Source organism: Lissotriton helveticus, chromosome 8 (assembly GCF_964261635.1).
Source record: "Lissotriton helveticus chromosome 8, aLisHel1.1, whole genome shotgun sequence".
In the NCBI taxonomy this organism is placed as follows: domain Eukaryota; kingdom Metazoa; phylum Chordata; class Amphibia; order Caudata; family Salamandridae; genus Lissotriton; species Lissotriton helveticus.
Genome location: NC_136069.1, coordinates 213,631,067 through 213,655,167, shown reverse-complemented (window position 1 = coordinate 213,655,167; position 24,101 = coordinate 213,631,067). Strand labels below are relative to the sequence as shown.

The window sequence follows — 24,101 nt, the reverse complement described above, 5'->3', positions numbered from 1 at the left end:
TCTCGCCCATCGTGGTCACCCGGAAACCCAAGCAACCCGGAGCGGTCAGGATCTGCGTGGACATGCGCCTCCCGAATGCCGCCATAAAACGGGAGCGTCACATTACGCCCACCATAGATGACCTCATCGGAGAGATGGCAGGTGCCCGCTGGTTTTCTAAGCTGGACTTACGATCAGGGTATCACCAGTTGGTGTTGGACATGGAGTCGCGCAACATCACCACCTTCTCCACCCACATCGGCCTTCGACGATACACTCGGCTCAGCTTCGGAATTTCCAGTGCAGCGGAGGTATTCCAGAACGTCATCCAGGAGCTAATTGCCGGAGTACCTGGAGTGATAAATGTCAGTGATGACATAATGATACATGCCCGCACCATCCCGGAGCACAATCAAAGGCTGGCCCAAGTGTTTCGAAGACTCAAAGACGCAGGACTAACGCTCCACCGAGAAAAGTGTGAATTTCTGCGGGACCGGATAGGGTTTTTTGGATACATCTTCTCAGCCGATGGTGTCAACCCGGATCCGGACAAAGTGAAAGACATTAAAGATGCGCCACCCCCGCAGACCGTCACTGAAGTCCGGAGCTTCCTGGGCATGGTCAACTATTGTGGCCGGTTCATCAGAGACTTGGCTAATCTCACGCTTCCCCTACGGGACCTCACCAAAGACTCCACTCCCTGGCACTGGGGACCTGAGCAAGAAAAAGCTTTCCGAGACATCAAAGATTCTCTGTCCAACAACACCACTCTCGCCTTCTTTGACCCACGTAACTTAACGCTCGTTGCAGTGGATGCTGGGCCTGCTGGACTGGGAGCGGTTCTCATGCAACGGAAGAGGGACGACATCGACTGGACGCCTGTTGCTTTTGCGAGCAGATCTCTCACGGACACAGAACAAAGGTACTCGCAGATTGAGAAAGAAGCAATCGCCATTCATTGGGGGTGCCGACATTTTCACCTATACATCTATGGCAAACCATTCACTGTGGTGACCGACCATAAACCCTTGCTGTCTCTGTTTGCGGGAACCTCATCTAAACCCCCGCCTCGCATAGAGAAGTGGCTGCTCCAACTGCAGGAGTACAACTGTACAATTGAGTATCAGCCCGGAGCAAGGAACCCGGCAGACTATCTGTCACGACATCCCAGACCAGCCACGGCCGAGGAGATGGAGGAGGCTGAAGAAACGGAGGCCTATGTCAGGTGGGTGGTGGCGCGATCTTGCCCTCGTCCCATCTCTATCAGTGACATTGTGAGTGCCACAGCACAGGATGCATGTCTCCAGAGGGCCAAAGAACTTATTCACACGACTAACTGGCATCGGGCCAAGGAGGGGTGGAAGATGCTCACGTCCGAAGCTCAGAAGATAATGGAAAGCCTGTATCATGTCCGGGAGGAGCTCAATGAGGATGAAGCAGGATGCCTTCTGCGAGGGCATCGCTTGGTGATACCTTCAGCCCTCACTGATCAAGTAATACAGTTAGCGCATGTAGGTCACCAAGGAATAGTCAAAACCAAGGCACGCTTACGGACAAAGGTGTGGTTTCCCCTGATGGATGACATGGTGGAGCAGGTGGTGAGGACATGCGCTGCGTGTCAAGTGACCGGGGAAGCTCCTCGTGAAGCCCCGATTGCCGTGGAACCCCGCCCACAACAGCCATGGGAGAAGGTCAGCATGGATTTTGGCAGTCTTCCGGATGGAAAGTACACGCTAGTCATGATTGATGACCATTCTAAGTATCCGGAAGTGGAAATAATAGCCAGCACCAGTGCCGAGTGTGTAATTCCGAAAGTAGAAAAGATCATTGCCACACATGGGGCCATGAGTGAAATCCGCACAGACAATGGACCCCCATTTCAAGGACAGGAATTGGCCACCTATCTATCATCTCTGGGCATTCGGCATCGACGTATCACTCCCCGATGGCCACAAGCGAATGGGGAAGCGGAACGCTTCATGAGGACCCTTAATAAAGTGATTCGCATTGCCCATGACAAAGGACAGTCCGTGGAAATGGCCATCTTCACCTTTCTCCGCAGCTACCGGCAAACCCCACATTCAACTACGGGGATAGCCCCGGCGCATCTCTTGATGGGACGGATCATACCCGATTCCATTCCTCACCATCCCCAATGGGCACCAGCAACCGCGAATGAAGAAACAATTGCCCGCAAACGAAAGACTGCCTTTGCTAAAATTAGCCAAAAGAGAAGAGCCATGGTGACACAATTCAGCAGAGGAGATGTGGTACTTCTCCGCAACAGGGTGACCAGTGGAAAGTTCCGGTTGAACTATGAAAGAAGACCATGGCGAGTAATTGGTGTGAAAGGAACCCGCATCACTGTGGTCCGAGGAAGAGAGACTGTAACCAGGAATGTGTCGCACTTTAAACATTTCCATGGGGGTTTGAGAACATCTGATTCACCAACTCTGTCGACAGAAACCGAAACTGCACAGGACTTGCCAGGCAGGGAGCCGACGCCCAGTCTCGAGGTCACCCAGAGTAACACTCCGAGGGCGGTGATCAAGGAGACGGAGGGCGGCGCGGAGGCCCAGGAGGGGGTGTTAGATCCGGAGGAGCCAGACATGGAGGCGCCTGAGACCAGCACCGCCCCAGAAACAGACTGTTCAAGCCAGAGGGGCGTGGATCAAAGGCTGAGAAGAAACCCGACGCCTTCCTGCCGACTACGCGATTACCTCACGTAAGACGGTTTTATGTATCAGTATTGAGTACAATGTTCAGTAATGTGTCCTACTCGTTGGTAGTGGTTTTGGGAAAGCGGACTCGAGGTCTATGAAGATCATTGCAATAGACTGTCCATTGAGACTGCAGGGTTGCAGCTATTTTGTGAGTTCATTTTTGAGTTTTTTCTTGTTTTAGGAGGAATGTTATGTTCTGGGCCCATGATCCGCCCCTGGCGTAAGGGGCGTGCAGTGTTTGAAGTCATGTGACCGGGTATAATAAAGAAAGGCTCCGCACGCACGTACGCTATTCTGAGACGGGCGCACGGAGAGCCAGCAAGTTATTCCCAGTGTCCGACTCCTTTATTTCTAGGGCCACGTGTTAGGCCTAGTGCCGATTTGCTAGGCCGTTCTAACCACGCTACAGGACACAACACGAACCTGCTCCATGCCTTCTAGGAAGGTGTCCGCGAATGCAAGGTGTGATAAAAAGCAGCCATAGTCCGCCTGACAACGATTTAGCGCGCGGCCATAAGATTGTTTCTTCTCTGCTGTCAGCTGTAGGGCTCTGCTAAAATCCAAAGCTTAGGAAAGAAGTGCGTACACGTCTGCAGAGTAACCAATACCCCCTTTGCTCCGTTCCAGATCTTCAAAGCGGACCTCAAATCTATTCTATTCCAAAGACACTTTCAGAACTAATTCCCTCTTTCTCAGACCCCGCCAGGAAGTTCTTTAGTCATTGTAAATTTGTCTTATATATTTATATTTTTGTTTGTACATTCTGTCCTTGTTGTGTTTGATATTGTGTTCCTTTTGCCTGCGTTGTTTTGATTCTATGGCCTGCTTTTTTTCGCCAGGAAGTTTTTTAGTCATTGTAAATTTGTCTTATATATTTATATTTTTGTTTGTACATTCTGTCCTTGTTGTGTTTGATATTGTGTTCCTTTTGCCTGCGTTGTTTTGATTCTATGGCCTGCTTTTTTTCGCCAGGAAGTTTTTTAGTCATTGTAAATTTGTCATATATATTTATATTTTTTGTTTGTACATTCTGTGCTTGCTGTGTTTGATATTGTATTCCTTTTGCCTGCGTTGTTTTCATTCTATGGCCTTCTATTTTTGTTTGTTCCATTCCTGTAACAGTTCTCTCATTTAACGTAACTGGTTCTATTGTGCAGTGCTCTGACACCTTCGGGTAAAGTCCGCGCTTTATAAAAATGCATTAAATAAATAAAAATAAAATAAATATTGCAGCAACACATTCAGCGTCTGATTTTTGAGTTCCCGTTTGGGTGGAGGGGGTATTTGCTCGTGTTTTCTTTGCAGTTAGGTGGAGGGGGTATTTTGCTCGTGTTTTCTTTAGTTACTGTAAAACATTTCTTTACAGTCACTGTAAAACAAACACAAGAGAAAATACCCTACAACGCGAAAAACCTGAAATTCGCGTTGTCTAACCTTAAATGGCAAAGAGGGCAGAAAAATCGGTCGTAAACACGTCCAATCGCTCTCACTGGAATAATAAACCTAGCACATACAGAAGGCGAACTGGTCCCGGGAACCCCGCCGCCTCACTGCCAGGTGAAGTGCGTGTGTTCTCAGCAGGCTCCTCCCACCGCTGTACATAGTTTCATTTCTGAACCCCGTGCCATTGTGGACAGCAGGCGCCGCGATGAGTGGGACGGCGCACGGAGGGCTGCCGGCGGTCCTGCGGTGAGAGAGGGAGCCCATGGCGACAGGGGGAGGGCGGGCGGCTGGCTCGCAGTGACCATGACGCCCTGGCTGGCCGCGCCTGCCTTAGCCTGCCTGTTTCTCACAGGTATGTTGCTACTAACACCGCAACCTGCCCTTAGGCCTATACATTGGACATTATATTTTTCGTGTCTCGCTCGTGGGAATGGGAATGTCGGTTAAGGCGCGCCGGTTAGGATTACGTATTGTTCGTGTGGTTTCGCTTTCTGTTTGAGACGTGATTTGATAGGGAAACCTATTTCCGCGGCTGGGATTGGACTCAGATTTTGCTGTACGCTTTCTCCGGAATTAAGTGGGTGCTGCAGGGGAAGGTGCGGAGCAGCGGAGTGTACAAGAATGCGGACTGTAAACGTGTGTGTCCCTAAATTACTACCTAAAACAAGTTCACAGAACGCGTTGGTAGGCAACCCGGGCGTTCATAACAACAAAGAAGCTGTCTTTCCTGCACAATGTAAAATATTGTGTCTTTCTGGGTTTCATGATGGTGTAACTGTTATTTGTTAATCCTCTTTGTTATTCTTCTTTGGAATCTCTGAGGGTTACGACTAATAGTCAAAGTCTGTACTACTCACATACAAAAAAGGCTTTCCAGTCCTCTGAAATACGCATATTTATTGCAACCACATAGTACCGGCCATAGAGAAAAAACTGCCCCATCAGACCTACGCACCCCCACTCCCCCCCCTCCAAGTTATTTATATCTGCACCAATCTCCTTGCTTCCGGGCATACCTGTTGAACAATCATGAAACCCTAGTTAATTAAGAAATTGCTTTAATAACTTTTGCTTTGTTATCATCCATATTGGGAAAGGTTCTATGTCCAAAAAGGTATGATTTTTTCCGTTTTTAAGAGTATTGTTTAGACTAATAATGACATCAGTGGAGCAGATCATCTCATGACGTTCGGCCTCATAATGACGTTATAGAACATCGCATCAATAGAGACCCAGTTTAGAGGAAAGAGTGGCTTTTGACTGAGGTGGCATGATGAGGGATACATGGCATGGTGTTAAATGAGTGTTGTCACCATCCTTAAGCTCACGCTTGTGGTCGACACAAATACAGTGTACTAGCAGCAGAGTTTGAAAACCGCTCTTCCCACTTGGCTACATTGTGTGATCCTAGACAAATCAACGCTTCGTCTTGTGCCTCAGGTTCAATATCTGCTTGGAAACAGCATAGTGGTTGGTATCAATGCACTAAGATATGGTGAGTGACTGGATGCCGAGATCTGTTTAATTCCTTTCTAGATTGCCTGAAGATAGGGTGACTCCTCCCAGTGCCACCCTGCGAAGCATAATGTATGTGAAATGTGTCAAGAGACTCCTTTAGAGGTACACAGGAGGTAAACCCCACAAACGGGAAAAAAATTGGCAATCTGGTAATTCTTGATTGAAGATGAAAGTACCATTGAATAAATCAGCACTCTTCTCTTGACATTAGGGAGGCGAGAAGAGCCAAGCTATGTAAAGCCCAGATCCTAGAAGGCAAACGATTCAACCTGTTGGAAGCAAAAATCAGGAGTGTGAAAAATAAGAACCCCTGGTAATGAATGATTTCCTAGAACAGGGAAAATGACAATCGTCAAACAGAATAGCTAGGCAAATGCTGCCCATGAACTGATACCGTAAGGCCTAAGTAAAACAGGACTGGTGAAAACACAACTTAATGTACCAATTAAATATTTATAAATGCATCTTTTTAGTTGTTTAAAAATTATTAAAACTGGTGGCAAATAAATGTGAAGCAATACAAAATGCACCCAGACAATGACACTTCTTTACATGTAGTGACAATGACAATATCCTATATCAATGAAGGTTACTGAAAAGTTTGATGCCTATCGATAATTATCCAACTTTCAATAAGATTTACAGAAATAGATAACAACACAATACAAAAACATAAACAATGGTCACAAACAATTGAAATATTACACAACATGAAAATAAGAAAAATCTTTTTCTAGCCACACTACAACAGAAACAATTGATTCACTAAACAACAATAGGACACAAATAATGTGGTGAAGGATCATAGAGTTGTCAACACACGTTTCAGTGTACGTGCCGCCTTCCTCAGGAACCACATTGAAAAATTATCTTGAGTACAGAAAAGGGGCGACGAAGGAAAAATGGCCTCGGTGTTCGCCTTTGACAAAATGTGCAGAGGCACAGTGTTGATCCAAGCTGAATGCTTCAAAATGTCAGGCAGAATCTACGGTTCTGAAACCCTGGTCTATAATTCAGGTATGAAGACATGTAGAGGACACGGGCATTTGTTTTAAAATTGGTGTCGCAATGTGTACAACCGGTACAAAAGGGGGTGGTAACGGACGGAGCATCTGAACCAATCAAACACTCACACCCAGTCAAAAGATCTGGGTTTAATCCATCACCGTTCTTTAGCCCACTCTAACACCCCAGTTCAGACATGGCTCTATACAAATCAGTCTGACCCTGTGCCTCATGGGAACAGCCCAGCCCGAACTGCCAAGCCATGCCTTCCCTGGACCGGAAACAAGCCTCCGAGGACCGGTTTCTGGCATTCCAGCCGTCCTCAGCCCAGCTTGCCTGAATCCAGTGGCAAAGTGAGCAAGGGACTCACGTCTGAGCATACCCTGCCACACTTATGGCGGCCAAAAGCGGTACAAAAGGGGGTGGTAACGGACAAAGAATCTGAACCAATCAAACACTCACACCCAGTCAAAAGATCTGGGTTTAATCCATCACCGTACTTTAGCCCACTCTACCACCCCAGTTCACACATGGCTATATGCAAATCAGTCTGACCCTGTGCCTCATGGGAACAGCCCAGCCCAAACTGCCAAGCCATGCCTTCCCTGGACCAGAAACAAGCCTCCGAGGACCGGTTTCTGGCATTCCAGCCGTCCTCAGCCCGGTTTGCCTGAATCCAGTGGCAAAGTGAGCAAGGGACTCACGTCTGAGCATACCCTGTCACACTTATTCCGGCCAAAAGCGGTAAAAAAGGGGGTGGTAACGGACGGAGCATCTGAACCAATCAAACACTCACACCCAATCAAAAGATCTGGGTTTAATCCATCGCCGTTCTTTAGCCAACTTTACCACCCCAGTTCAGACATGGCTATATGCAAATCAGTCTGACCCTGTGCCTCATGGGAACAGCCCAGCCCGAACTGCCAAGCCATGCCTTCCCTGGACCGGAAACAAGCCTCCGAGGACCGGTTTCTGGCATTCCAGCCGTCCTCAGCCCAGCTTGCCTGAATCCAGTGGCAAAGTGAGCAAGGGACTCACGTCTGAGCATACCCTGCCACACTTATGGCGGACAAAAGCGGTACAAAAGGGGGTGGTAACGGACGGAGCATCTGAACCAATCAAACACTCACACCCAGTCAAAAGATCTGGGTTTAATCCATCACCGTTCTTTAGCCCACTCTACCACCCCAGTTCAGACATGGCTATATGCAAATCAGTCTGACCCTGTGCCTCATGGGAACAGCCCAGCCCGAACTGCCAAGCCATGCCTTCCCTGGACCGGAAACAAGCCTCCGAGGACCGGTTTCTGGCATTCCAGCCGTACTCAGCCCGGCTTGCCTGAATCCAGTGGCAAAGTGAGCAAGGGACTCACGTCTGAGCATACCCTGCCACACTTATGGCGGCCAAAAGCGGTACAAAAGGGGGTGGTAACGGACGGAGCATCTGAACCAATCAAACACTCACACCCAATCAAAAGATCTGGGTTTAATCCATCACCGTTCTTTAGCCAACTCTACCACCCCAGTTCAGACATGGCTATATGCAAATCAGTCTGACCCTGTGCCTCATGGGAACAGCCCAGCCCGAACTGCCAAGCCATGCCTTCCCTGGACCGGAAACAAGCCTCCGAGGACCGGTTTCTGGCATTCCAGCCGTCCTCAGCCCGGCTTGCCTGAATCCAGTGGCAAAGTGAGCAAGGGGCTCACGTCTGAGCATACCCTGCCACACTTATGGCGGACAAAAGCGGTACAAAAGGGGGTGGTAACGGACGGAGCATCTGAACCAATCAAACACTCACACCCAGTCAAAAGATCTGGGTTTAATCCATCACCGTTCTTTAGCCCACTCTACCACCCCAGTTCAGACATGGCTATATGCAAATCAGTCTGACCTTGTGCCTCATGGGAACAGCCCAGCCCGAACTGCCAAGCCATGCCTTCCCTGGACCGGAAACAAGCCTCCGAGGACCGGTTTCTGGCATTCCAGCCGTCCTCAGCCCGGCTTGCCTGAATCCAGTGGCAAAGTGAGCAAGGGACTCACGTCTGAGCATACCCTGCCACACTTATGGCGGCCAAAAGCGGTACAAAAGGGGGTGGTAACGGACGGAGCATCTGAACCAATCAAACACTCACACCCAGTCAAAAGATCTGGGTTTAATCCATCACCGTTCTTTAGCCCACTCTACCACCCCAGTTCAGACATGGCTATATGCAAATCAGTCTGACCCTGTGCCTCATGGGAACAGCCCAGCCCGAACTGCCAAGCCATGCCTTCCCTGGACCGGAAACAAGCCTCCGAGTACCGGTTTCTGGCATTCCAGCCGTCCTCAGCCGGCTTGCCTGAATCCAGTGGCAAAGTGAGCAAGGGACTCACGTCTGAGCATACCCTGCCACACTTATGGCGGCCAAAAGCGGTACAAAGGGGGTGGTAACGGACGGAGCATCTGAACCAATCAAACACTCACACCCAGTCAAAAGATCTGGGTTTAATCCATCACCGTTCTTTAGCCCACTCTACCATCCCAGTTCAGACATGGCTATATGCAAATCAGTCTGGCCCTGTGCCTCATGGGAACAGTCCAGCCCGAACTGCCAAGCCATGCCTTCCCTGGACCGGAAGCAAAAAATGTTGACTTCACTCAATCATTGTCTTCCATCGTTCATGGCCCTATTCTTAGTCAGATGGATCGTATTGAGGTTTATCCTTTCAATACGTACTACCAGCTTGTGCGATTCAATTTCTCTCCTCCAATATTTGCCCTGAGATTCTTCTACCGCCCAGTGCCTGGGATACCCATCCCCAATTCTGGTCCCTGTTTGCTGCGTGATCCTCAGTCTATGGTTTGGGGTTGAGTGATATATCAGTCTCAGGTTGTTATGGGTGTTTGTAATGTTAAAATGTTCATAACTATTAGTTACTAGCTTATTTTTAATGAGCACATTCCCCATAGTTGTAGATTCATCTGTCCCAGTTTGCCCCTGGGAGTCTTCTGTTCCATTGGAAGGTCTCTTAGTTGAATTTACTACTTCCTTTAGTATAGTGCTATTTTTGAGCAGTAATGCATCTATACCCATTACATGGAGGACATCCACATTTTGGTGTATGAGTCTACCGATATTACTAAAGGCGAACTCAACCTTGTAGGTTGAGATGTTTCTGGATTCACCAAGTCTCCCCCTGCTGTCTAGTGGCACTTTCTTGATGTCATTAGATGTAATAACTCGTAGCGCTGGGATCATATGGAAGAGATTTAATAAGCGACCCCTAATTAATGGATTGAGAATTTTCTGATCTGGAATTACATCAGTGAATTCATGTTGAGTCATCGCTAATGGTGGTTAATTAACTGCTGGACCAGAAGGAGGTATAGAGTGTAAACTGTAATTTATGGACCTCGTACTAGTTGATCTCAGACATTCAGATTCTTGTACCACAGGGTTTTGATATCGGGTTACGGTCAAATACCAGTCTGTCTGTTTCGAAAGACTATTTACACAATCATCTCCAAAACGAGTAGTGTGTGGATTTACAATTGTTACATGTAGTTCTTTTAAGTTACTGTCTGTTTGCATTACTGTTTTATTTTGCTTGGTTTCTGGACTCGATATTGTCAATGGTAAGTGTGGCCTTCCCTGCTGCTCCTTCCTGGGATTTTTGTTTACCAAATAATCGCATACCCCTTTTAACAGCCATTTTCGTTTTATTTTGTTTTTTTTTGGGTAATCAACAATTAAGTTGTGTACATTCTCTTGCAGTGTAGTTTGTGGTTTACTTATCATTTTCACTTTGGTCTTCCCCTCGAAGATGGGATAGGGCGTTTTTGCATGTAGCTACTTCTGAGGCCCTGTTAGCTGGTGCTTGCCTGAACAGGGCTTTTAATGCATATATGCATTGCTTCTTACCCTTATTCCCCCTTTCTCTTTGCTGTATTTCTGCGGGAGGAGGAGGGTGGCCATCTGCAAACAGTTGCCCGATTGACAAGTCATCAGGATCAGTTAGATATGGCATCAGGGTACAGCTTGAGGAGCGCGGATCGTGTTTCATTGCATCCCCGGAAGTACTGCCATCAATAACTCCTGAGGGTTGTATCGGATTCATCAGTGAAACACTCCTGGGTACCACAGTTCTGGCGTCCATTTCATCATAGTTCAAGTTCAAGTTTAAAATTTGTATAGCGCACTACTCACCCAGAGGGTCTCAAGGCGCTTGAGGGAGGGGGGTACTTTACTTATCGAATATCCAAGTTTTTAGTTGTTTTCTGAAGGAGAAGTGGTTCTGTGTAAGGCTGAGGTGGGGGGGGGGAGAGAATTCCAGGTCTTGGCCGCTAAGTAGGAGAAGGATCTTCCCCCCATGGTGGATCTTTGGATGCGTGGAATTGCGGCGAGGGCTTGATTGGACGATCGAAGTTGGCGGGTGGGGGTGTAAAAGGACAGGTGTGTGTTGAGGTATTCAGGTCCTAGGTTGTAGAGGGCTTTGTGTGCGTGGGTGAGGAGACGGAACGTTATTCTCTGGTAGACGGGGAGCCAGTGGAGGTATTTCAGGTGTCCGGAAATGTGAGCTTGGCGGGGGACGTCTAGGATGAGTCTGGCTGAGATGTTTTGGATGCGTTGGAGTTTTTTCTGTAGTTTGGCTGTGGTTCCGGCATAAAGGGTGTTTCCGTAGTCCAGTCGGCTTGTGACCAGTGCATGGGTGACCGTCTTTCTTGTTTCGGTGGGGATCCAACGGAAGATTTTTTTGAGCATGCGTAGGATGTTGAAGCATGATGATGATACGGCGTTGACTTGTCTGGTCATCGAGAGGGAGGAGTCCAGGATGAAGCCCAGGTTACGTGTGTGATCCGTTGGTGTGGGTGCGGTTCCCAGGGCCGGTGGCCACCATGAGTCGTCCCAGGCGGAGGGGGATGATCCTAAGATGAGGACTTCCGTTTTGTCCGAGTTCAGTTTTAAACGGCTGTTCTTCATCCACTCGGCTACTTCTTTCATCCCTTCGTGTAGGTTGGTTTTGGCGGTGTTTGGGTCTTTGGTGAGGGAGAGGATCAACTGGGTGTCGTCTGCGTAGGAGATGATGTTGAGGTTGTGTTGGCGCGCGATGGATGCAAGGGGACTCATGTATACGTTGAAGAGGGTGGGACTGAGAGATGATCCTTGTGGTACGCCACAGATGACTTCGGTGGCCTCTGATCTGAAAGGGGGGAGGCGGACTCTCTGGGTTCTTCCGGTGAGGAACGAGATGATCCAGTCCAGTGCTTTTCCTTGTATTCCGATGTTGCTGAGGCGTTGTATAAGGGTGCTATGACAGACTGTGTCGAAGGCTGAGGAGAGGTCAAGTAGGATGAGGGCAGCTGTTTCTCCGTTGTCCAGTAGAGTTCGAATGTCGTCTGTTGCTGCGATGAGGGCGGTCTCGGTGCTGTGTTTGGCTCGGAAGCCAGACTGTGAAGGGTCGAGGGATTTGTTGGATTCGAGGAAGGCGGCGAGCTGACTGTTGACGGCTTTTTCAATGACTTTGGCAGGGAATGGGAGGAGCGAAATGGGGCGGTAGTTCTTAAGTTCAGTGGGGTCAGCTGTGGGTTTCTTCAGGAGGGCGCTGAGTTCGGCATGTTTCCAGCTTTCCGGGAAGGTAGCGGAGTTGAGGGAGCAGTTGATGACTTCTCGGAGATGAGGTGCGATAATGGAGTCTGCTTTGTTGAAAATGTGGTGGGGACATGGGTCGGTTGGCGATCCTGAGGGGATGGTGTTCATCAGGCGGATGGTGTCTTCAGTGGTGATTGGGTTCCAGGCGTAAAGGTTGTTGGAGGGGGGTATTAGTTCGTGGGTGGACTGGTCTCCAAAGATGTTGTGTATGTCAGCGATTTTGTTGTGGAAGAACGAGGCTAGAGAGTCGCAGAGGTCTTGGGAGGGAGTGATGTCATTTGTGCCGGCGGTGGGGTTGGTAAACTCTTTGACGATGTTGAATAGTTCCTTGCTGTTGTGGGCGTTGTTGTCGAGTCGATCCTTGAATGCTGATTTCTTGGTGGATCGGATCAGTTGGTGGTGTTTGCGGGTGGCGTTCTTGAAGGTGGCCAGGTTGTCAGTGGTAGGGTTTTTACGCCAGGCTTTTTCGAGGGTGCGACAGATCTTCTTGGATTTCTTAAGGTCATCATTGAACCAGGGGGCTTTTTTGCTGCCTTGCTTCATTTGATGGTTTTTCAAGGGTGCTAATTCGTCCGCGCTGTGGGTGATCCATTGTGTGAGGTTGGTGGCTGCTTGGTTTGGGTCCGATGATTTGGCAGGAGGATTTTGGTGGAGCGATGTGAAGAGCTGGTCGGTGGTAATTTTGTTCCAGTTTCTGCAGGGAATTGGTTGTGGGTGGTTGTGGGTCGTAGTTTTTTTGTAGTTGAAGTGAACGCAGCTGTGGTTTGTCCAATAGAGAGCTGTGGTGTGATTGAAGGAGATGTGCTTGCTGGAGGTGAAGATTGGGTCGAGCGTGTGTCCGGTATAGTGGGTGGGGGTGTCAACAAGTTGTTTGAGTCCGAGATTGGCGAGGTTGTCCAGAAGGGTGGTGGTGTTGCTGTCGTTGTTCTTTTCCAGGTGGAAGTTGAGGTCTCCCAGTAGAATGTAGTCCTCGGAGGGGAGGGCGTGTGGGCTGATGAATTCTGTGATGTCTTCGCTGAATTGTGTGCGGGGTCCTGGTGGCCTGTAGATGAGGGTGCCTCTGAGTGTGGTCTTGGGGTCGGTGTGGATCTGGAAGTGAAGGTGTTCGGTGGCTGCGAGGTTATCGTCGGAACTGGTTGTGATGCGGATGGTGTTCTTATGGACGATGGCGATGCCTGCTCCTGTTTGGTTGATGCGGTCCTTTCGGATGATCTTGTAGCCGTCCGGGATGGCTATGGCGATGTCGGGTGCTGGTGAGGCGTTCATCCAGGTTTCTGTAAGAAAGGCGACGTCCGGCGAAGTGGTGTCGAGTAGGTTCCAAAGTTCAGTGGCGTGTCTGTGGACCGAGCGGGTGTTGAGCAGGATGCACTTCAGGTGGTTAGAGTCGGAGCTCTGTTTGGAGTGTGTGGATTTGGTGCGGGTCCCGATGCAGTCGAACTTGCAGGAGTGGCAGGTGAAGGGTCCATGGGTGAGTCCTGGGGCGGCTTGGTAGCAAGTTGGGAGTCGGCCGGGGTTAAGTGCTGAAAGGGTTGCGGCGTTGTACGTTATGCGGGAGGAGTGGATTTTGAGGGGTCCAGGGGGTCTGGCGCTGGGCGCGGTCCAGGCGCGGACGGGCGTAGACGGGCTTAACATTGGCGCGCCTTCGGCGCGCATAGGGCGCGTCCGCTGCGCGTGAACGCTGCGCACAAGTGCATCTGACATAAGTGGATAGTGGGGGGGGGGGGCGGAGCGAGGGAGGGGCAGCTGGGAGGCGGGAGCGGGGTGGAGGGCCGGGCTGGGAGGCACAACAACAAACAACAAAATGGCAGCAAGCCAAAGGCCAAACAGGACGAGACTGGGAACAATCGCTATGAAAAGGGAAGCGTCACCGGCACAATCAGGCACAGATTAATCAAGCAGGTAAAGGCAGCAATGCACAATCGAGTATCAATTAATGCGCAGCTCAGCAGTATAGCGCTACGATACAGTTACATTCAGGCACAAATAAATGCAGGAGCAATGCGAGCAAAGCGCAACTGATTTCAGAGGTAAAGAGCAATTTCAGAGGTAAAGAGCAGTCTGGCACTATAGCGTTATGATACCAGATCCAGGGCAGGGAGCAGCGTGAGGAGCGACCGCTTCTGAGGAGCTCAGGACGGTCACAGCGCTGCTCTGGAGGGTAGAGCCTAACCTTTCTGTGGGAGGGAGGGGCAGCTGGGAGGCGGGAGCGGGGTGGAGGGCCGGGCTGGGAGGCACAACAACAAAATGGCAGCAAGCCAAAGGCCAAACAGGACGAGACTGGGAACAATCGCTATGAAAAGGGAAGCGTCACTGGCACAATCAGGCACAGATTAATCAAGCAGGTAAAGGCAGCAATGCACAATCGAGTATCAATTCATGCGCAGCTCAGCAGTATAGCGCTACGATACAATTACATTCAGGCACAAATAAATGCAGGAGCAATGCGAGCAAAGCGCAACTGATTTCAGAGGTAAAGAGCAATTTCAGAGGTAAAGAGCAGTCTGGCACTATAGCGCTACAATACCAGATCCAGGGCAGGGAGCAGCGTGAGGAGCGACCGCTTCTGAGGAGCTCAGGACGGTCACCCCTCGTCAGAGACAAGTCCCTAAGACAGAGCTCCTCTGTCTGCATTGAATGGTCCTTTTAATTTTTACCTGAATTTGCAAGCATCTATAGTATGGTAGAGAACATGGCTTTTGTATGGTCAGATCCGCCCAGTGTCTTCTCCAGAAGCACCAGTATTGAGGTTAAAACAGCAAGCAATGAGTGCAAAGCCTCGGGTAAGACAGTATCCTTTCTAGCTAAACTCCTGGGTGAATTTACAGATTACATTTTACAATCAGGAAGGTCCAGGAAAAACGAGTCCGCTGTCATCAACACTGATCTGTCACTTGCCTCCTGATTCCTTGCTGCATGATCCTGAAGTAGTGGTTCTGGATTCCTGTGTACTTGCAGTTGAACTATTTGTACACTGTAGATTCTTTTCCGTACACCCTTTCCAATTGTGGTAGATATTGCCGGTAGTATGGGAAGATCTGGATGCTTGTAGTCATGGATTATAGCGGACACAGAATCAGATAAGGAAGTACTCAGATTATTATTTGCTTGTGAGGAAGCATCCTGCTCATTCCTTTACCTTATTGCTTGACTAGATATTGGCAGAATTGGTAAAATCTTTCTATTATCCCCATTGCCATTGGTGTACGTTTCACTATTATATTAACCACGAGAGGGCTAATATTTCACTAGGGATGAGGGGGCATGTGACTTGAGCTATCCCCTCCTGATTTAGGGCCTTATTACTGGTGGTGGCAGTCCGACCACAGCCACACTGCGGGCCTGCCTGCAGTATTACAAGTGTGGTGGTCGGCCCACCACAGGACCGCTGTGTTCTCCCAAGAACCAGGTTTTCGCATAGGTCGCGAAGCGGTTAGGGAGCAGTAATATGTTTCCAGTGCCACTGGGGCACCGCCGAATATAATACAAGTTGGCTTTCCACCGCCCTGTCCATGGTAGTGAGCCGGCCATGAATAGGGTGGCTGATAGGCATAAATGGGGCCCTACTAGCATCCCCTGCCACTCCTGGGCCTGTAGGTGCGTGCAGGGGTGTGGGTCAATGGTTAGAGCGGCAGACCCTGATGCAGAGTACTGGCCAGGGACCAGGGTTCGATTCCTGCCTCGGCGGGGTCTCGGGCTCAATTTCCTCGGACCTGTTAATTCTCGCCTCGGTGCCTATTCTAATCACAGGCCCCACGCTGCAACTCTGGGCAATAGCTTGCTTAGCCTCCACACTGACCCCAACAGCGCTAAGGATGCCTGGCTTCACCCTGGGGGTGCCCAGGAGTGGACACTTCACAGGGAAAGCCAGGAGGGGTTCCACAGCGGTATGAGTATCAGCGCCAGGAAGCCGAATAGGCGACACCGCAAGGTGACCGTCTGGTGACAGTGCGCTCTATAAGTACCATGGCATTTACATTTACATGCCAGGGGGGACCTGTCGTGCCCCCCTGGATTTACACCCCCAGTTCTTGCACGCTGTGGCATGTTTGCCACACCATGCAAGTTGGTGCAGCCGGCATCTGACAGCGGTGGTCTGCATGTTAGGGTCGTCTATGTGCCTAACAGACTGATGCCATCAGACTGCCACAGCACCACCAGAATTTATCTCCTAAACTGGCGGGCGGGCGCTAAGCCTGTGTGGAGTTCGCAGAGTTTCACTCTGCGGAACTCTTCAAAGTGGCAGAATACTTCCACTGTGCTCTGCGGAGTTCCGCCAGCGGCGAAGTCTATTAAGTCGCGTTGCTCACACTGATTTTTAGTGCCAGGAGTTTGTCCCGCACTCTAAAATCAGCATGAACTGCACTACGCTTCGCGCCAGAGGGTGCTGCTTTTTTCTGCCACCACTCGACTAGACATTCTACTCGAGCAGCAGCTTCCTCAACACGAGTGGCAGACTTCTCAACACGAGTGGTCGCGACTTGCTGCCACTGCCCGCGATGAGAAATCTCGCCAGGAGGAGGTCTAGCCTGTTACTTTTTCTCTCAAGCGCTCACCAATTTACAGTTGGTGAGTCACGAGAGTGAAAAAACTCCGCTCCGCTTTACTTCGCAGAATTTTTCAAAACTCCGCACCGAGCGCAGAGTGGGCAAAACTCAGCAAAATCCACAGGCAGAGCACAATTCTTCGCCCACCCCTAGCTTGTGCACCCAGCTTTGGAGGTACTACAATAGACAGTGCATTGGTGCCGCAGCTGTAGTACTGCCAAAGTCATAATCAGGCCCTTAGCCATTGCCTGAAGGCCCCTAGAAGACTTTAAAAAATAATGGGTAATGAGGGCCGCTGATGGGGAGTTGATGATGTTCCTTTCATTGATATCTTCCAATACATCACCCTGTAGAGTTATGCATTTCTCGTCTGAATAGCACATGCTCTGTCTCAAAAATACTTGTGTTCAATCTGTGGCCTTGAGCCCACCCATAGGCTTCCCATTTGCTCGATCTGTTGTCCCTCTCATATCCGTTGTCCCACATTTCCAAGGCGTGCATGAGTCATGCATCTTCTCGTGTTCAGCTTTCCCCAAGATCATGGACGAAGTACTTGTGTCCCTACACTGATCCCATTTAGGAGCTATTTTTTTTGTCTTTCAGTACTCTGTACGAGTACTCGTGTTTTCAGTTGCTCTGTCTCGTAATCAGCTTTATTTATTCACCTTCTCACCCGCCCATGCGCCGCTTCTGTATCATTTTGTAGCCCCCAATCCTGTTGCTTTAAGAACAGAAAAATACAAACATGTTTATCTCGCTCAAAGTAAAAAACGGTCTCTAATGAACAGAAAAGCAAGCACAATGCACCTTTTATATATAAGGTAACTGTGTGTTGAGCGGTGTTGTTTGAATGAAAAGGGGGGGCCCTCGGCCCCCCCGCACGCATGGCGGCGCGGCGACCGCCTCACCCCCTCTCCCCTCGGGTCCTTCGACGGTGGGGGCGTGCCCTGGGGGCGCGGCCCACCGCCGATTGGCCGGCGCCCCTCCTGACCCGGAATCAATGGACTGGTTCCGGGTCGGGGGGGGCGGGCGTTAGGAGGGGCCACCCGGCCCCTCGGGAATAAGAGGTAGGGAGCGCCCAGGAGACCCCCTTGTCCCTGGACGCTCCCTCGCTGAACGTTGTGCCCCGCGTTCGGGGCTTCTTTTCTGTTTCTCATTGCAGGGGCCAGGACGTCGAATTTTCGTACCGCAGACGGAGCCGGAAAGGCGCTAGCTGATCGTCGGGTTCCTTGCTTTGGCGCCCGCGTCGCCATCTCTTCAGAGGGCGGCGTGCGAGTGAAGTTTAGGAGAGCGGAGTAGGAGCAAACGTGGACTCCGTCAGGTACCGGGCGTTGAGGACTGGGGTAGAGCTCCATAGAGCGGCGTTCTATCCGGGGGAACACGGAGTGTGAAACGGCCTGTTAGATCAGTTGGTGACGAATGTGGTGCTAGTAACGTTAAGTCACAGGTTCAACCACAGTACCGGCCGAGTTGAATTGTGTACGAACGGCTAATAAGGCCGGTGTGGGGCAATTTCGCATGAGAACGAGAGCGGGGGGCTATTTGACCACGATTGGCGGAGGGTGGAAACTGGTGTTATTCATAGAGCACTAATTGTCACGTGTTGCTTCGAGTAGCTCACTCAGCTGAAAGTTCCTGAAACTTGTGAAGGCCAATAATTGTTTAAAAAGGTCGACCAGGGCAGCGCCTGGAAGGGAGATCGCTGGTATGCATGTATGTCATCGTTTTAATTACTGCTTAGCATTTTAAAGAAATAATTGCCAGTTACTGATTTATCTGAAAACGAAGTGTTTCCGCTGCTATATGGTATAAATTAATAAGTGAATTGTGGATCAAGCATACAAACGAGGTGGCTTTTCATAAAGTGTTTCTCATTACTGTAGGGCATTAACAATTGGATAACTTTTGGTCAAGTAGTGGCACAGAAACGCACTATAAAGGGGGAATAAGTGCAAGTCTTGGCTCGGAAGTGCACTGAACTTTTGCATAAGTGTGTTTTTTAAGGTCATTGAGGCAAGGTGTTTGGGTACCGCACAGCGCCTGTGAGGTTCACAGGGAGGGTTCAACCGTCCCCTGTATTTAAGTTGGGTGTCCTACAACTTGTTCCTCCTTTATTACACGGTACTAATACTGTTTTTCAATTTCAGGCAACCTTAACTACATTATTGGCACATTTCAGCAGACAGGGCACGCAACGTGGTGAGGGCTGTGACCGCAGATCACCATCGTCGGCGAGGATACAGGAGGGGTCGGTAAGAGGGGTACGGGGGGCTAGCATTCATAGCTCCTGGTGGCCGCCGGGTGGGTCTACATTAGGTTTACTCACCCCCTTACATAAGCGGACAAGCCGCTAGTGTTGCGGTCGCCGTTGCATGGTGCTGAAAGCCCCCTGGTGACCCTCCATCTGAAAGGTACACACAGCTGACCTGTTGGGAACTAAGTAGGCAGCGGGTGTTTTTTGGGGGTTAGCATCATGCCAGGTCCAAGGGGTGGAAAAAGGGGGTCCAACATGGAGGCTATGATGCGGGCTATGATGCGGGAGATGAGCGACATTAAACAACAGCTAGGACAAATTAAGGAGCGGGAAGCCCGGTTGGAGGATAGAGATGGCGAGGCACCGGGCCCGTCCGGGAGACCGGTCCGCAAGAGGGTGGCACCAGTGCCAAGAGGGGAATTTGTCACCCCGCAAGGGAAACCTAGGTCCAAAAGACCCAGGGAGGCGGTCCCCACCCCAGGCCCAGGGGATCCGTTACCCGCCGCACCGCCCGCGGTGGTCCCACCCCCGCATGTGCCTACACCCATTGCCCCTGTGGTGCCGGTGCCGGCAGGTCAACCAGTAGACGCTGGGGCTGCTTCCGCACCGGTGCCCACAATCCCGGGTACAGGCGGGCCACACCCGGCGCCCGCTCTGCCAGCTGTGCCAGGACCACTGGGCATAACCCCAGTGGTACCTGTTGTCCCGGGGGGTAACGTAGATTCAATGCCACCCGAATTGTTATCTCAGTTAACGGCCATGATGCCATGGCTCCAAAAAGGAGGAGCCTTCCCGAATTCTGCAGACCATGCGGCAGAGGCGGCAAGGTTCGTAGAAAAAATCAGATCGGCACCGATCGCCGACAGTGTTGCATTGCCAATTTCTTCTCCCCTTGCAGGTCCAAGTGTTCCCCAGCTGGACGGAGTACAAGGGCAGCCGCCCCCGGTGCCCGCACTTGGTAAGGAAGTGGCATTGCCGCTCTTGGGGGACGGTGTAGTACCTTCCAGGAGCGAAAATCTAGCTCAACATGTGTCTTTAGCTGTTAAAGAAATGATTTGGGCTGATAAATACGTGTACATTTATTCTTTATTATTGGATAATAGGGAAATGGAGCAGGCAAAAGCACTGAAAGAGTGGATGCTCCCAAGTGAATGGAGGGCGCAGTGTACTAGATTCAGGGTTGAGGAAAATCTCAATAATTGGATGCAAGCATGGGCCGTTTTCACTGCAGTTAAGGCTGAGCGTCCTCCAGATCTGCAGGCTGCATTGGCTTGCTACTCGAGCAGGATTGTGGGGTGGAGTCAACAGTATTCTGGGGAAGCATGGAAGGGTTATGATGTAAATTTTAGGAAGGCATTGGAATTCAATAGATCATTACCATGGGACTCGGTAGATTCCATGGCCTGGCACAAACAGTTCTCTGACACTGCACCTCCCCCTCAGTTCGGTGCGGGCAAGGTGTTCACTAGACCGCAGCAGCCCTTTCGGCCCCCCCAAACGAGTGAAGTACCTGGGAAATTTAGGGCAGGTGGACCAGAGAAGAAAGGGGTGTGCTGGGATTTTAATAAGCTTACCTGCACAAGGGCCGCGTGTAAGTTTAGGCATGCATGTGCCTCCTGTGGGCACCCCTCTCATCCAGAATCTACCTGTAGGTCCAAGCAAGGTAACACGGGACAGAGGGGTAGGGGAAAGCCACTATAAGTCAGACAGGTCACGCCCCCCCACTCCAGTGGATGTGGTGGCAATGATTCCATTGTTGAACAGATACCCTGACCACAAAGCGGCCACCCTACTCCAGGAAGGTTTTTCTAAAGGTTTTAGGATCCCGGCCGGGGGATACACAGGCAGTGCGCACTGTAGAAATCAATTATCAGTCACACACAATCCGGCTGTTGTGGCCGCCAAAATTGACAAGGAGCTTTCCTTAGGCAGGATATCTGGCCCTTTTTCTGCAGTGCCAGTACACAATTTTGTGTGTTCCCCACTGGGAGTTGTCCCCAAGAAAGAGAAGGGGCAATTCAGATTGATTCATAACCTATCAGCGCCAAAGGGGGCCTCACTGAATGATGCGATTGACGAAGGTATCTGTAGTGTTAAGTACGCCTCTTTTGATCAGGCTGTGACCTTATTACAGGCCACTGGACCCGGGGCGCTGATGGCGAAATCAGACATAGAGTCCGCCTTCCGCCTCCTCCCAGTCCACCAGGCGGACCAACATCTTTTAGGTTTCACCTTTAGGGATAGGTTCTACATGGACAAATGCATGCCTATGGGTTGTTCTATTTCTTGCGCCTACTTTGAGATGTTTAGTTCATTTCTTGAATGGGCCATGAGACAGGTGGCAGGCCATCAAAGGGTCATGCATTACTTAGATGATTTCCTCTTCCTCGGTACAGCGGGTTCTCAGGAGTGCGCACTAGCATTGCAGGAATTTTGCGTGCTCATGCGGGCTTTTGGGGTCCCGCTTGCGCCTGGGAAGACGGTGGGCCCGACCACCTGCTTGGAATTTCTGGGCATCGAGATTGACTCAATGGAGAAATGTTTTAGACTACCTAAGGACAAGGTGCGCAAATTCAAGACGTCGCTACAGTTATGCCTCCGGAAGGAGAAGGTCACTTTACAGCAATTACAGGAGGTGGTAGGGCAACTGAATTTCGCACTAAGAATCATCCCAATGGCTCGCCCCTTCTCTCGCTCCATCGCGCACGCGATGAAGGGGCTGAGGGAAAAGCACCACCGCACGCGCCTATCGTCTGAAATTCGCCAGGATATGCTTATTTGGATGGCATTCCTGGAGGAGTTTAACGGTAGGGTGGTCTGGCCCGGCCCGCTCACTACATCAGCGGAGTTAGGACTATGGACTGATGCGGCCGGTAGTGTGGGCTTTGGTGCCATCCTAGGGAATAGGTGGGTCGCTCAACAATGGCCAGAGGAATGGAACACATGGGGTTTGCTCGGCAACATTGGCTTCCTGGAACTTTTTCCAATATGGGTGGCACTGATGGTTTGGCCCGAACACCTATGTAACCAATCAGTGGTGTTTTGGTCAGATAACATGACAGTGGTGGAATGTATCAATCAGCAGGGGGCGCGGTGTCCTTTCATACTTCGTCTGATCAAAGAGATTGTTCTGCGGTGCCTTAAACTGAATGCTAATTTTAGAGCCAAACATGTCCCTGGTGTTTTAAACAATGCTGCTGACTCCCTTTCTCGCTTCAAAATGCAGGTTTTCAGGGAACATCTCCCCACAGCAGACCCCTCGCCAGCACACTTCCCAGCGGTACTTTGGCAGATTGGTGCCCCAGATTACAAGACCTCGTGGTCGCTAGCCTAGCCCCCAGGACCAAGACGGCGTACGAAGGGGCGTTTCTGTCTTATTGTTCTTTCTTGGGGCCGCAGTGGGAAGTGCTTTGGGCGAAGGAGGATGGGTTTGCAGCCTATTTAGAATGGATGCACAAAGAGGGGCGCTCAGTGGCAGCGGCAACCAGACATAGGGCAGCAGTGTCATTCTTCGCTCAAGCTAGGGGCTTCCGGGATCCCACCAATACCTTTATGATACGCAAGGCTTTAAGGGGATGGCGCCGTATTCAGGGACACCAGAAGGATAAGAGGAAGCCCATGGGGTTGGCCCGGCTATCAGCCTTACTGGGCACGCTGGAGATTGTTTGTAACTCAGAGTGGGAAGTGCTTCTTTTTAGGGCGGCATTCTCCCTGGCATTTTATGGGGCACTGAGAATTAGTGAACTTGTGGCAGGATCTAAGGCTGACATACTAGGTGGCTTGCAGAAGGCTGGGGTGACGATAAGGGGTGACACCATGTGGGTGATTATCCAGAAATCAAAGACCGATCAAGAAGCTAGGGGTCACACCATAGTTCTGCAACGGGCCCCCGCCAACCCGTGCTGCCCGGTGAGGCACGTGGAATCACTCATGGGATTATTGGTCGGTTCAGCAGGCAGGGCGTTGCTCTGTCACGCCGACGGGAGCCCCTTGACCAGGTATCAATTCAGGAGAGTGTTCGAAATAGGGGTTACAAAAGCGGGTCTTGATCCTAGAGATTTTGGATCTCATTCCTTCAGGATTGGGGCAGCAACTGAGGCGGTGGCGGGGGGCCTCCCAGTGGAAAGAGTGAAGACAATTGGGAGGTGGTCGTCAGACTGCTATAAACGTTATGTTCGGATTGACATGCTATGATTACCTGTCACTCACGCTTGGTCTCTTTCCCGCTCTCTTACAGTTTCTCAGACCTGTTACGCAGGGGAGGAATTTGTCGTCGGGCACCGCCAATATTCATCGGCACGGAGCGGCGACCAGGAAACAACAAAGAACAATGTCTGGATTGTTGGTCATTCATATGTGAAGCGAGCGGAATGTGTCTTCCTGTCAGGTGACAAGAAGGAAAGGGCGGCACAACTAGGGTTGAATATCACGTTCTTTGGCAGAGGAGGGTTGTGTCTTCACGAGTTTAGGGGATTCTTCCAAGGGCTGTTAGCACGCCAGCGGGCTCCACCGTCAGTGGTGATACTTCACCTTGGGGAGAACGATTTGGCAACACTGGGCAGGCGCATCTTGATTGAGGAGATTATCTCAACAGCGGGTTGGATAGCTAGGACCTGCCCCGGGTGCACACTAGTATGGTCACAACTAATACCTCGACTTCAGTGGCGGGGGGGCGATTCAGTCAGGGCGTTGAATCACTCGGTAAAGAGGATCAACACACGGTTGGATAGGTTGTTCCGAACCCCCGTGTTACAGTCAATACCTCATGGGTGCATCTGGGGTCAAAAGTATTACTTGAAGGACGGGGTTCATCTGACAGAAGAGGGTAATGTCCTATGGGCTGACAATATCTGGGCTTGGCTAGAGGGCTGGGGTAGGAGGATGTGTCCTTAGATAGGGGCTAGAGGGGGAGGCCAGATCGTCGGTTAACAATACTGGCCTGTGGCGGTAAGGTCATTATCGGTGAGCACATATTTGAGGTCTGAGGGGGCGGGCATCATCCTAT

General features: G+C 50.6%; 1 protein-coding gene across 1 annotated transcript in view; it reads left to right on the top strand.

The window, feature by feature from the left end:
* The first annotated feature begins 4,284 nt into the window (after positions 1–4,284).
* The window catches only part of IL10RB (interleukin 10 receptor subunit beta), a 219,040-nt gene continuing 199,223 nt past the window's right edge, over positions 4,285–24,101 (top strand). Inside the window, exon 1 of the mRNA XM_078656954.1 lies at positions 4,285–4,497. Coding sequence (XP_078513080.1) covers positions 4,449–4,497 — 49 coding nt within the window. The 5' untranslated portion in view covers positions 4,285–4,448. The remainder of the gene's footprint in view (positions 4,498–24,101) is intronic.